Source organism: Anolis carolinensis, chromosome 4 (assembly GCF_035594765.1).
Source record: "Anolis carolinensis isolate JA03-04 chromosome 4, rAnoCar3.1.pri, whole genome shotgun sequence".
In the NCBI taxonomy this organism is placed as follows: Eukaryota; Metazoa; Chordata; class Lepidosauria; order Squamata; family Dactyloidae; genus Anolis; species Anolis carolinensis.
In genome coordinates, this window is record NC_085844.1 from 45431003 (window position 1) to 45445172 (window position 14170).

Sequence of the window (14170 nt, forward strand, 5' to 3'; positions counted from 1 at the left end):
TCCTTTGGGGCTCAGCTGTGAATTAACCGTGTCTGCACTGCCTTTCTGCCCCACTCCATCTTTCTCTCTTTTCCTCTTTCTCATTCACTGACTCAGAGCTTCCCTCTCTGATGAGGAAAAGGGGAATGAGAGGAAGGGAAGGATGGGGTTGAGGCTTGGGAGAAGGGGAGACTCTGCCCCCCTTTTTCCTTTCCTTCCTTCCCTCCTTCCTTTTTTCTTTCAACACGGGGAAGGAGAGAGAGAAATAGGGAATCAGTGGCAAAGGGAGAGCCCCAAACGCCTCATTCCTTCCTTCCTCCTCCCCCTTCAGTTGACCCCAAGGGCCATCCAGTCCAACCCATTTCTTTCTGCCATTTAGCAAAAGCACAATAAAAGTAACCCTGACAGATCGCCATCCTACCTCTGAATAATAAGAACAACAATAAAGAAAATACGTTCCTAGTTTGCAAGTGTTATTTCCTTTTTATTTTTATTTTTTGTGTCAGGAGTGACTTGAGAAACTGCAAGTCACTTCTGGTGTGAGAGAACTGGCTGTCTGCAAGGACGTTGTGGATGTTTTACCATCCTGTGGAGAGGCTTCTCACATGTCCCCGCATGGGGAGCTAGAGCTGACAGATGGGAGCTCACCCCGCTCCCTGGATTCAAACTGCTGACCTTTCAGTTAGTAGTTCAGCTGGCAGAAGGGTTTAACCCATTGCACCACCAGGGGCTCCATTTCCTGTTTAATTGTGTAGTCCTTACTTTGAAAGTAGTTGTTTTGTGCCAAAACCTATATTAAATTGGTGGAGATTCTACAAGATATTCAATAATTGTGAAACTAGAGCAAAATGTGTTATAGAAGGATGTCCCTCTTGCAAAGACGAAGTTTTTTCAGTTTAACAAACTTTCCCCATGTGTTTATGATAGAGCCAATTAGGAAATGACATTTATAACCCAGGAACAAAAATTATAATCCAGGAGAGAAGGTGTTTCTTTTCACAAAGAAAACGGGGAGGGACAGTGGGTGGGAACAACTCTCGGTAAAGTTGTTTTCAATAAGTTCAAGAATGCCTCCTGAATCTTTCCCCTTCAGGCATAAATTGCACAAAGTAAAGAATAGGCTGTTGTGGACTTTATAAATTAAACATGTACCCTTGAATAAATCTGAGACAAAAACACAGATTAGTGAATGTCAATCAGTCTAAATCTGAAACAGAGAGGAGTAATATTTTCAACATTAACAAAGTTGCAAAAGCACTCGTGGACTCTGATTCTATTTCCAGAATTCTTCATCCCCAGGACTGCAGATCTAGGTAACAATAACAACACCACTTGTTTCTGTTTTATCTCCTTGGTAAGAAAACCATGTAATTCTAAACCATCCCACTTTTATCCAAGTTCAGGTTTTTTTCCTCTATATATTTTTATTGCAAATATATGAGAAATGGGTAGGGGTACAAGAGTGGATATAGAACGAGGGCATTTTTAACATCTTACATTTTTGTCTTTTCATTGCTGTCTAATACTAAAAAGATTTCTATGATGTTAAAAATAGATTTTTTAAAAAATAATATTTTTTCTAATCTAAAACAGAGGGCTAGAAAAGTGGGCATACAGAGTTTTGAAACAGACAGAAAAGTTAAGAAATGGAAAATAGAAAACCTTAACTAATCTTAACTAACTTTCGCCCCTGTTATTTAACATCTACGTCCGACCGCTTGCTGGACTAGTGCGGAGCTTTGGCATAGAGTGCTACCAGTATGCAGATGATACCCAGCTACTCTTGCGTCTCGAACCTGGGACAACCACGATTCCTGAGAACTTTAAGCTGTGTTTGGAAGCAGCAGCTTCGAGCGAGTAGACTAAAAGTGAATCCCGCAAAAACTGAGATACTCTGGCCTGGCCAGCCACCAGAGTTAATCCAGTCACTGCCTGATTTTGATGGGGAAGTACTGGTTCCGTCTGCTACTGTTAAAAGCCTTGGGGTTGTGTTGGACTCATCACTGACAATGGAGGCCCAGATAACTGCCATAAGTAAGCAGGCCTTTTTTCATCTTCGTCAGGCAAGGAAATTGGCATCCTACCTTTCAACAGAAGCATTGGCAACAGTAATCCATGCAACAGTCACCACTAGGTTGGATTATTGTAATGCCTTATACGCCGGCCTTCCGAAGACAAAAACCCAGAAGATCTGAATGGTCGGCCAGGCTGCTAACGGGATCATCTATAAGATCCCATATTACACCGATTCTGAAACAACTGCATTGGCTACCAATAGAACATCAGATCTCTTACAAGATACTGATCCTGACATTTAGAGCTCGAAATGGCCAAGGACCATTATATCTTAGGGACTGCCTCATTCCTTTTTTCCATCAGTGGTCATGTCGATCCTCCCAGGAAAATCTCCTATACGTACCGGGCCCTAGGGAGGTACACCTGGAAGCTACAAAGCGTAGAGCCTTTTCGATCTATGCTCCAATTCTGTGGAACTCATTGCCTCCATATATTAGAGCAATGTCGGAGTTGCGACCTTTTGTAAAAGCGCTCAAGACTTGGCTGTTTGGTTGTGCATTTAAGTAAATCAGCCACTGTTGAATGTTTTTAGGTTGAATATTTTTATGTTGAATGTTTTTATGTTGAATGTTTTTATATTGTGGAATGATATTTTAAATTGTAAGTCGCTCGAAGCACTCTGGTGGAGAGCGACTAATTAAGAAATAAAGTGAAGTGAAGTGAAGTGAACTAATGCCTCTTATCCTGTCTCTGCTGTTTTCATCATAATAAAAAAATCTCATTTTTGTAATCCATAAATCATGAGTGGTGATTTCTCATTGTTTCCAGTAATTGCAAATAATGAAAAGTGATGAAAAGCTCTTCTCCCCTTGTTTGGATATTTAGTTCATTTATATTTAAAGAAAGTATCCTCAGGATCCCAGTTCTTGAAATAGTAGATGATCCTCCAGTTCTTCTTCATCATGTGGACTGGCCTTCCACTCTAGTTGGAACATCTTCTTTATCCAAGATCTATTAAAGTTGCCATCTCCTCCTGCCCTCCCAAATGTTCTTTTTCTCCTATTTCAATCAGATCTTTGGCGGATCGTTGGATCTTTTGCAAAATTTAGATTTGTGCTTTTTCTTGTAAACAACACAATCACATCTCTTGGAAGCTTATTCTTATTTCATGTTGGGATTGGACCCTACAGGTCCTGTCAATTTGAGTCTTGATCACTTCCTCCGATCTACCAAGGATTTCAGCTACAACTTCTGTTATTGCCATATCAGGTTCCTGTACAGATTCCGGTATCCCTCTCAATCTCAAAGTTGTTTTCCTGCTTTCTGTATGTCAAGCTGTATATCAAGCTCTATAGTTTTCTCTATGGTTCATCTCTATGGCCACTTTTTGTCTTATTTGCTGTTTGGACTCAGTCCATAAACTCCATGTGGTCCCAAGATGTTATGGCTATTGAGCTCTTAGGTTAAACAATTTTAATTCCCATGGTTCTGATAGCATAATCTTTTAACAAATGAATTCAGTTTCACCCTTTGTATTTAGTCTCATATGATAGTTTCATCAGGCAGACTTTAAAAATTATTGAAGAATAGTTCCTCTAATTAGATTTTAAAATTCATTTTTTATCTCTGCGATTTCTGACGGAGGAAAAGAAAATGCGATTTACCTCTCAGATATGTTTTTATCGACAAATTTGGTAGACGTACAGCAGATTTGATGGCATCTTTCTGTTTTTTCAACCTTGTTTTAAATATAGTATTTTAAGAAGTGAATCAAAGCTGCTTTTGTCTGCGTCTGTTTGCATGACATGGCTGGGGTGTGCAATGCCTCCACCTCTTCTTTCCTCTTCTGTTTTAGTGGGGAAGGTGAGATCCTTTGAGTCTTGAGGGGTTTGTGTCTGTCCTTTTTCTTTCTGAAAAAGTATTTCTTAACTCTATACAGTTGATAAACCCCCAATGATGTCCCAGTGTTTCAGCCCGCTTGCTAATACACTGTTCACAGCTGCATTTTTTCACTGGAAGTCACCAGTGAAGGGACTTCCAAATTCAGTTTTACTTGAGTGTAAATCAGAAAAAATTGACAAAAATTTGACCCAAAAGCCTGGGTTATGTAACAGATTAACCTACCTTGCAGGGTTGGTATATAAAGGCAGTTCAAGGCCTTGATTGGAAAAGCAAAGCCAGACAAAGCAAGACGGGGGGAGGAGTCATTAGGCGGCTTCATGTGTGGAAGTGCAGTTGATAAAATTGGAGGGTGTTGCTTAGCAACAGGAGGTGGGCGGCGCCAGAGAGACAGTAAGAGCTATTTATCTAGAAAGTCAGTCAGATAGGGCTTGGTGTTTGAAGAAATAGAGATTGGTGTTTGTAGAGTTAGGTAGTGGAATTTGGAGAAGGAAGGAAGAGTTTAGGAACTGTTAGTGGGAAAGGGAAAGTTTAGCCTTTAGGGAGAAGTGCTAAGAATTGTAGTGAGCCTCTAAGGGTTTAGAGAGCTTGGGTTTAGAGCCTCTGGGAGAGAGGTCCCAAAGGTTTAAAAAGCCTGTTTTTATTCCTTGTAAGGGAATATATATATTCTAAGGGACTCAAGTTAAAGTACCATTCTCTGTTAAAGCAAATCCTGTTATTTCATTGAAACCAATACTGTTCAAGTACTAATAAACATATTTTCTGTTTTACTTCACCTCAAGTGTTTTCCTCCTAATCATATAATAGAGGTGGCTTGTCTGCTTATTTAACCATCACTCTATAAGACAGAGTTTCCCTCCATCTTTGGGACTTTCTCTGTACTGGCTGTGGTGAGCGGTGGCACATATATGTTCTAAATGGTGGCAGCAAATGTAAAAAAATATTAATTGGTGGCAGCAAATAAATAAATAATATAATTTGGTGGCAGCAAACGGCCGCATCCTCCACAGTTGACCTTATCTATAGGTCAGTGTTGGAAATAGATGATGATGTTGGTGCAAAGAGTTTTGTGTGGCATGAATTTGGAAAAAAGGAGGGGACCGGGAGATGGGTAAGGAAAGCAATTTATCTCTGTTAGGATCCAGCATGAAGGTAGTGACAAAAGGCAGATGTGAGAAGCCTGTCTTGGCCCTGCAGGACACAGAAACAACGCTCCCACCCCATTACCTTGCTTTAGCTCAAACCAGAAAAAAATAGCCCTGTTTCCTTCCTTGTCTTCTTTTTTTACCTGAGCAGTGTTTCAACAGCATGGGGGAGCCCAAAGAATGCAGCGTGCATGAAGTGGAGCAGAGGAGCAGCAGCAGCCATTTTTAATAGGGGCTTGCTGTATATGTTTTGCAAGTCTGAGTGGTCTTTCTGCAGACAGGAAGTAAAAAAGAATACTTGAGAAGAGATAGGAAAATGAAAAGAACATTAACATTGTATCTATTTATATTTAAGATCTTTTTATACTCCCTCCCAACCATTAGACTAGAGCAAATGCGGCCCCACTACCTGTGGGAGGATTGCTCACAGTTGCTGCTATCCCCAAAGCTATCTAAAATAACCAAGAAACTCCCGGGGAAAATCACCTGGAGGTTAATATGAGCTTACCATGTTCTCTGCATTTATTTTCATTGGTTAAGTACTCTGAATAAGTACTGCATTTATGTGAAAATTCATTCTGTTGGTTCATTAAACATGTGTGTTTCTGTATTACTATTCATAATTGTGGCATGTTAGATGTTAGATTTTCAAAATATGTATTCCTAACTAGATGGATGACTGTTTGTTTCATGGTCGTTTGAATTTCACTTATGAAAGGATTTCATGGAATTTAGAGAACAGAGAGAAATGAGAGGACTGTAAACAGCAAATGTTAACTAACTGAAACATGATCACTAAAGCATTGCTGTAGCCTATTCTGTTTATATGGCAAAGAGAGTCTTTAACCATTTTTACTTTATATGGTAAGTTATAAGTAGAATTTTATGCTATTTGTTCAGTCTTCTATGCAGATGGTACTTGATTAAAATCTATTTTAAACTATGGTAATTATTGTGAGAGAGTGTGAATGAAACAGCTCTCCTAGCACCATTAAAGGCCTTGGAACGATTTCAGTTTATTTTAAATATGCTTATAGGCGTTTCTTAACTTCTCATGGGACATTTAGATATCAACAACATGCTTTATTTGATAGCCCTAAATCTTCTACTATATATCCTTGTGATCTATTATTTGTGGAACATAGTTAATAACACATATTTTTACAGTGAGAGACTATTGCTTTCTTGTGATAAATAAGTTAAATACATCACTATAATTAAGCAATAAGGCCTGACAGGAGGTGGATTACCATGAGCTAACTACACCTCTAGGGATTTTGAAACACAAGTCCATGCTTAACTGAATAAGTATGAGGATTTTTTTAATTATTTCCCATCTGTCTCTGTTTTGGTGTTAGCAGCAATGTCTGTGTAACTGCTAGGCAGTTGTAAGCATAAGGTAGAACATAATCCCCATTATTTTCAAGGTTATTAGTTGTGAAATTCTATGTAATTTCCTTATTTCTTAAAAAATGAACAAAATTTTCCCTCGTGAATCCTTCGTGTGCAATAAAGTGGAGGAATAGTCCAGAGCCAGTGGATCATTTAGATTCCTTCAGAGATGTTCAATTTACTAGATAGTAGTTTTGCTACTTAACCTTTTGTGAATATTAAAATTACACAAAGGGCTAAGCAAATGGGCTATGGGAAAGTTTATCCGGATGATTTTAAGAAGTGAGACTTGTTCCTTTGTGTTATTATTCATGCTGTTCTGATCCCACAAAACTAGGATGATATCATCTGCAAAGACTATCATTTGCTTTGAAGATATAATCAGCAAGCATTTTAGTGGTCAGAGAGAGGTTTACATGAATGCCTACCAAATAGAGTATTTCTATTTGTTTGTTTGTTTATTTATATTTATTTACTATGATTAAGATGCTATTTTTCCACCAGTTTAGTTATACTTGAGACAATATGCTAGGTTCAATGCCGCCCTGCAAGACATTACTTGAATAGGTTGCTCGGAACCACTTACATACGTCTCCCAACTCCACTGGTCCTCTTCCATGTTTATTCTCAATACTTGTGAAAGTATTAATGGAACATCCTTTATATGAGCAGTTTGCCCCCAATAGGATCCTGGCCCTAATGTGTATCCCACTTTTCTGCCAAAAATACATCCATAATAACCATATCTGTGTTATGAAGGCATAGATTAATAGCTATGTGAATACTTCCATAGATTAGTAATACAGCAGTGGTAATAATGTTAAGATGTTTGTGAAATGGAGAACATTTTACATCTGTGAGGGAAAAGTCACTCTTAGTAACATTAATACCACAATTAATGGCATTATATAAATCAACAGCAGCAGCAAGAATAATATTTTTTTAAAATGTTGGGTAGTTAATCCCAACATGACACTTACAGGAACAAGAGAAGCAATCATAGAGTTGGGATCACAAATGTCATTCAGTCCAACCTTCTGCCGTGCTGGAACAAATAATCAAACTACTCCAAACAAATGACCATCCAGTCTCTATTTTAAAAACTCCAAAGAAGAAGATGCCCCCACAATCCAATGCAGTGTATTTCACCATTGAACAGCTCTTACTGTAAAGACATTCTTCCTGATATCCAGGTAGAATCTCTTTTCATGCAGTTTGAATCCAGTGCTCTATGTTCCCGTCTCTAGAGAGGCAGAAAATAGGCCTGCTCCATCTTCAACATGACATCCATTAAACTATGTATTTAAACATGACTATCAGGGGGCCGGGCTGTGGCGCAGCTGTTGAGCAGCTGCCTTAAATCACTCTGACCATGAGGTCATGAGTTCGAGGCCAGCCCGTGGCGGGGTGAGCACCCGTCAATTAAAAATAAAAATAAAAAAATAGCCCCTGCTCGTTGCTGACCTAGCAACCCGAAAGATAGTTGCATCTATCAAGTAGGAGATAAGGTACCACTAATAAAAAAAGTGGGGAGGCAAGATTAACTAATTTACGACCTGGTATGAGGAAGTGCCGTCAGTGTGGATGATGAAGCAGCTGCTCCCCCCTGTGGCCAGAATCGAACATCCCCTCAGAAGAAAGTTAACTTGCCTCTGCGTGTGTGTCTCTCAGTCTCTGTTTGATGTGTTTATGGGCATTGAATGTTTGCCCTATGTGTGTTATAATGTGATCCGCCCTGAGTCCCCTTCGGGGTGAGAAGGGCGGAATATAAATACTGTAAATAAATAAATAAATGTCACCTCTTAACCTTCTCTTCTTCAGGCTAAATATACCTAGCTCCCTAAGACACTCTTCATAGGGCATGCCTCCCAACCTTGAAATTAAATTTCATTTTCCTAGTGACAATTTGAATACTGGGAAAACATTACATTTGTCACCATAAAAGTGTAAATGGTCTCCATTGCCAAACTTCTACTTTTTCCATTCTGAGTTTTTTTATAAAAAAAAATGATGTGAAGATCAGATGTTCCAGCATTTGTTTTTACTATTTTAGATGGTTCAGGATTTGATATGAGTGTGGTTTATATTCTGTTTTGAAATTTTACTTGTAAACAGACTTTTGAGTCAAAGCTAGCATTTTTTTAAGTAATCAATCCATGAATTTCTTTTCAATCTGGAAAAATCAGATTAGCAGAAAACGTCAGTGGTTTATATGAAATTAAGACACTTTTGGATGCAGCCCAAATCTGATACAGTTGAATTGTGTTTTTTTATAGTAAGCCTTTCAGAGTATGTAATTTGAGTTATATGTAGAGATTATTTTATTCCATCACTACCTAGATTATAAGGAGATGTGATAACTAAGAAGGTCAGTGCTTAGTATTCATTTGTTTTATTGTAGTCTCTTTTCAGCTAATCAGACAAATAAATCTGTGAAAATCTTTTCATGTGATTCCCAAAGTTGCCTTTTACACATTTAGCAGAATTTCTGGACAAACTGAAATCCCTTTCTCCCTTTTTTTCCATTACTAAAATGGAGTCTGCCATATCCATTCACATTTCTTTTCTCCTTTGGTTTGAGTGACAAGAAGATACTCGTAGATCAGGCACGGGCAAACAAAGGCCTGGGGGCCGAATGCGACCCCCTGGGCACTTACCTCAAGCTCTCCTTATTTTCCCTGTTCTCTTTGCATAATGACATGGTGGCCTGCTGCATCCTTATCCCAAAAAGATGGGGGAGGAAAGCACGTAGCAGCAGAGAGCCCTATGGAGTGCTCTCAGCCATCGTGTGTTTCACCCTCCTCCTGGCATAAGGACGGTGTGAGTGACCCCTTCCTTATGCCGGGAGAACAGCTCAAGGAAGGCAAGCTGTGGCTGAGAGCCCTTTGGAGCACAGTCAGCCACCTGTCTCACCCTCCTCCCGGCATAATGCCAAGAGAACAGCCTGATGATCGGGGGAGGATGATGGGAAGGAGGATTGGGGCAGTTGCCGTGTGTCTCGCCTTCATCCCAGCATAAGGATGGGATGAGCAGCCCCGTCCTTATGCTGGGAAGACAACCTGAGGATTAGCCGGTCCTGCCCTGCCCCTCCTGGCCCCGTGCATTCCCCTGCCCTCCCCCCCCCCAGCATGTGCCCGGCCCTCCTCCATCATGGACCGGCCCTCCCAGCCGTGCCACAATGTGTTCCCAAGGCAAAAATGTTTGCCCATGTATGTCATAGATGGATGCTTTCCTTCACCTCACCTCTTGAGAAAGCTATTTTAGAAGTGAGAACTGTAGTTTGGTGAGGCTCTAGCATCCACTGACAAAGAAGGATAAAGACTTTGTAAAACTATAGCTCCCAGGATTCCATAGCATTAGCCCATGGCAGTTAAAGTGGTCTCAAACTCCATTAATTCTACAGTGTAAATGCAGCCTTGGCCATTCATCATCAAAGGCACACACACCATAACAGTAGCCATTTCTGAACAAATAGTAGGCTGCAATTCTGATAATTTTGTTAAGAGTAAATCCCAGCATTATCACTGGGACTTGGAAAATCATTCACAGATTAATCATGTAATCAGGTAACATATAGCTTTATAAAACCTACTAAAAATAATGACTGTAATCATACGGATGTTTTAAAATGCAGCATCTAAATGAAGATAGCTCCTTTTCCTAGCATTTTCAACATATTTTATAATACTGACTACTATAGGCATATGAAGGCTAAAGAAGATTTTTTTTTAAATGAAAGAATTGATATCCCAGTCACCAGCACTGCTTGCTCCCTGTCTGTGTCTTCTTGATCACTTTGCATTTTTGTGATTGCTGGAAATTCATAGGAAATTCTGTAGCCCAAATCTAAGTCTCTTAATAATACATTTACTTGTTCCTTTATCTGACAACTCAACTTCTAGGGAAAAACACTATAGAAACTTCACTCAGTTGTTGAACTAGTGAATGGCATACAGTGTATTATGAAAGACTTTTGAGTGACACAATACCATTAGTGGTAAGACTTGAAAAAGATAAACCAATAAACCAACAACTTAGATAAAACAATTAAATAAAAGTAAAATGTAAATGTGTAATAAAATTAGATTATATAACCTTAAAATACCCAAAATGCATTTTATAGATGAAATCATTTAAGAGGCCAACAATTTGGATTATAAAAAGTTATAACTGAAATGCTCCTTTAAGCTACAAAATGCTAGATGCATGTGGACTGAGAAATTGAGTTTTAATTTGCCTAAAAGTAATGGTACTGTGTGTGTGTGTGTGTGTGTGTGTGTGTGGGTGTGTTTTGTAATGCAATCTCTTCTTTATTTGCAGGTCAATGGGGGAGAAAAAAGACCTGCCTCTGATATGGGAAAGAAACCCAAAACTCCCAAGAAGAAGAAGAAGAAAGACCCTAATGAGCCGCAGAAACCTGTGTCTGCCTATGCATTATTTTTCCGAGACACACAAGCTGCCATCAAGGGCCAAAACCCAAATGCTACTTTTGGAGAAGTTTCTAAAATTGTAGCTTCCATGTGGGATGGCTTGGGAGAAGAACAAAAGCAGGTATGATGATATGGCTGTGTCTTGCTCTTATGCCCTCGCATTCTCTTGTCACATTCAATCAATTTCACTTTGGTTTAGAAACGTTTTATGTACCATATTTTTTTAAAAAAACCTTTTACTACAGATCCTAGTTATATGTCTTCTCAGAACTCTTATTTAATGTCCATAGAGAAGCACATCTGCTTTGTTAACTGAGGAATTCCTGTATTACCATTTTCAATCTGAGAAGAATAGAATGAGATTCTTAGTCAGGGATCTGTCATAACCCAGTAAGTATTCTGATACACTGGAGTTCTATGCTGTGTTCTTTACAAATTATTTTTCTCCAAGGCAAAAACCCCAGTGATTTACTCATTTTTCCACATGGCCCAGTGGCGTCAAACCCAGTTTTTCACTGCCAGACCACCACCTTTACTGTCTGCCTCATGTCCTCAGCTTAGCAATGACCACTGGACACACAATTGTTAGTGGCCATCACTCCTTGCATCTACTGACACTGATCAGTCAGCCAGAGTATTGCAAGAGGGGGGGGGGAGGAAAAGAAGGAACCACCTCCTCCTCCTCCTTCTCCAGTCACTCTGGTGCTCTGACCAGCATCAGTAGATGCATTGCGTGATGACAATGAACAATATCACTTCTGGTAGTCACCACTAAGCCGAGGACATACAGAGGATGGTAAGTGCAATCCCCTGTCCCCTGGGGAAAGTGTGGTGGCTGTGTGAACAGCCATGGCCAGTTCAAAACCAGAACTGGCACAACTGTTTACACTGCCACAAAGTGTGGGTGAGCTCCAGATCTTCAGGAAGCTGCAGAGCATCCCTCCGACTCTTTTGAATGTGGGACAAGGCTGCATTAAGCAGCTTTGGCAAGCATTAGGGCAAATGGACCAGTTAGGGAGTTAGTATAGGAGCAATTACAGCTGATGAAGAAGTCCGGTTTTAGGATTGAGAGGACAATAACATATTTTGGTATTACAATGATTAATGTGAATTAGATATTTTGTCAAAATAATTAGGTAAACATTTGGAATGATATTAAGAAGGACCTGCAAAGATTGAAGAAAGTAAATGTTTCCTCATTGGGGAGGATTTCAGTAGTAAAAATTAATGTCCTGTCCATAATGCCTTTCATGTTTCAGTCTATACTGAATTTAGTTAATGATGTTTGATTTAAACAGTGACAGAAGGACCTAAATTTATATGGCAGGGGAAGAAATCAAGAACTAGGATCAAAATTATACAAGATGCAAAACATGGAGTATATTAGACATCCTAGCTCTCAAATTAAGGCCTGCTGACAAGCATCAAATTCGAAAGAAGCAAGGAGTGATTTTAGTAATTTTCTTCCTGCTGTAAAAAAATTTATTCAAAGCCTATTTTTGTATGCATTGTCTGTGTAGAAAATAATATTTATGTGGGCTATTTTCTATGCTCAAATTTTGTTTAGAATTTTGTGTAAATGCTCAACAAAGCAAATTTTTCTCGTGACATTCAAAAACATGTTTTTCACAGCCCTGTAGTTCTCTCCCATTACCCAGCTTTGTAAATTCCTACAAAAAGCCCTCAAGAATGCTCACAACACAAAATATGCTTATGTACAGAAGAATTAAACTTCTTAATGTTCTTCAGTAGATGCCATTGAGTATTTGTAATTTTTGAGATCTTATATGAACTATAATTGTCCAGTGGAGACTGTAAAAACCTTGTTAGATTATTCTTCCATATGAATTTTTCTTTGTTCTAATAATTCGTCATGAATGGGGACAAGCGTTATTCCCTTTGTTCTCTTGCAATAGTTAAACGAAAATTATTTGCTTCATTGGATGGCAGGGTTTGCTCTTGCTTTTTTATTTTTGTTTCATTAAGTTGTTTGCATATTGCAATTGGGAAAACATTTAAAGAATAACAATATAAAAGTAAAGGAAAAAAGGATCAAAAATATGAATATAACTAATGCTGTGGATGTTGGCGTATGTGAATATCTCAGTGTTGCAGCAAGGAATAACATAACCTAAAATGTTAGTTTTTGGTTGTCTTCTTAATAATTAATAATAAAATATTCAAACTGGCACAAATGCAACAACAGTTTTATCACTACCGATGTCATGGACCCTATCAAATGATGACCATAGTGCAGAGGGGGGGCTGTTGCAACTCAGTTCAGTGTTGTTATTTGTGGAGGAAAACCCACATTTTTCCATGTGAAAATGCACTGTCCTTTTAGAAATGTAACAGAATTTGGTTTCTTCATCACATATACACAGAAATTTTATGGAAGGACATCTAGCATCTTAGGAACAACTGTGAAATGACTGTATCCATTTTTAAAATGAGTTCAAACTAGGGCTCTGCTCTGGTAATACAGAATTATTGGCTTCCTTTGTAATATGAACTTTCTGCGGGAAATATGTTCTCTCTTCTGTACATGAAATACATTTTATGTTGTTTTTTAAGAAACACATATTAAGGATATGAGAAATGCTCCAATTTTTGGCATTTGATAGCATGGACATTATTGATAGGCAATCCTACTGCTTCTCTCACCACTTAATTTAAAGAGAGCCTTACAGTGATTGTAAGAAATAGTCAAGTGGAGAGTGAAGAAGTGCTGAGAGTTCCTTTTGGTATACACATTAAAGTGATAATTCTCTCCACAACTGCAGTACTTCATTTCTCTTTACAGTCCCATTATTGCCTCTCTTGTTCAGATATACAGACAATCTGATTTTAATAGTTCCCCTTCTATCTTCTATATTTTATGTAAACCTACTTCAGCAGTGTATGATTAAACATCGCCTTACTTAGGGCATGTTGTAATGCACAGTTTTATATAAGAGACACCACCATTTGAATTTGAATAGGTTGTACAGTGAGTTGGGCTGTCAAACAGGCTCATAATTCTCACATTCATTGCAAGGTTGTAATTGCAAATCATGCAGTTCCAGATTTGTGAGCTTTAATGCAGTTTAACTGTGCAGAACAAACTAGAAAGTTATCTTGGGGCACTATTTACTGTCCAGCCATCAGACAAAACATAGTGTGGGGCACATTGACAAAAATCTACCTGTTCTGAACTAGCATCTTCCCAGAACAGCATGCACATGGGGTATTTTGTCCCATACGAATTATATGAAAGGAACTTTTCTGCACTAGCAGACCCTAAAGCAGTTTTAAAAAGTAACACACTGT

General features: G+C 38.8%; 1 protein-coding gene across 4 annotated transcripts in view; it reads left to right on the forward strand.

The window, feature by feature from the left end:
• Positions 1–14170, forward strand: part of tox (thymocyte selection associated high mobility group box) — a 275955-nt gene that overhangs the window by 220823 nt on the left and 40962 nt on the right. For all 4 annotated transcript variants that reach the window (XM_008108489.3, XM_008108490.3, XM_062980345.1 and 1 more), the window contains one exon: positions 10752–10982. In XM_008108489.3, coding sequence (XP_008106696.1) covers positions 10752–10982 — 231 coding nt within the window. The remainder of the gene's footprint in view (positions 1–10751; positions 10983–14170) is intronic.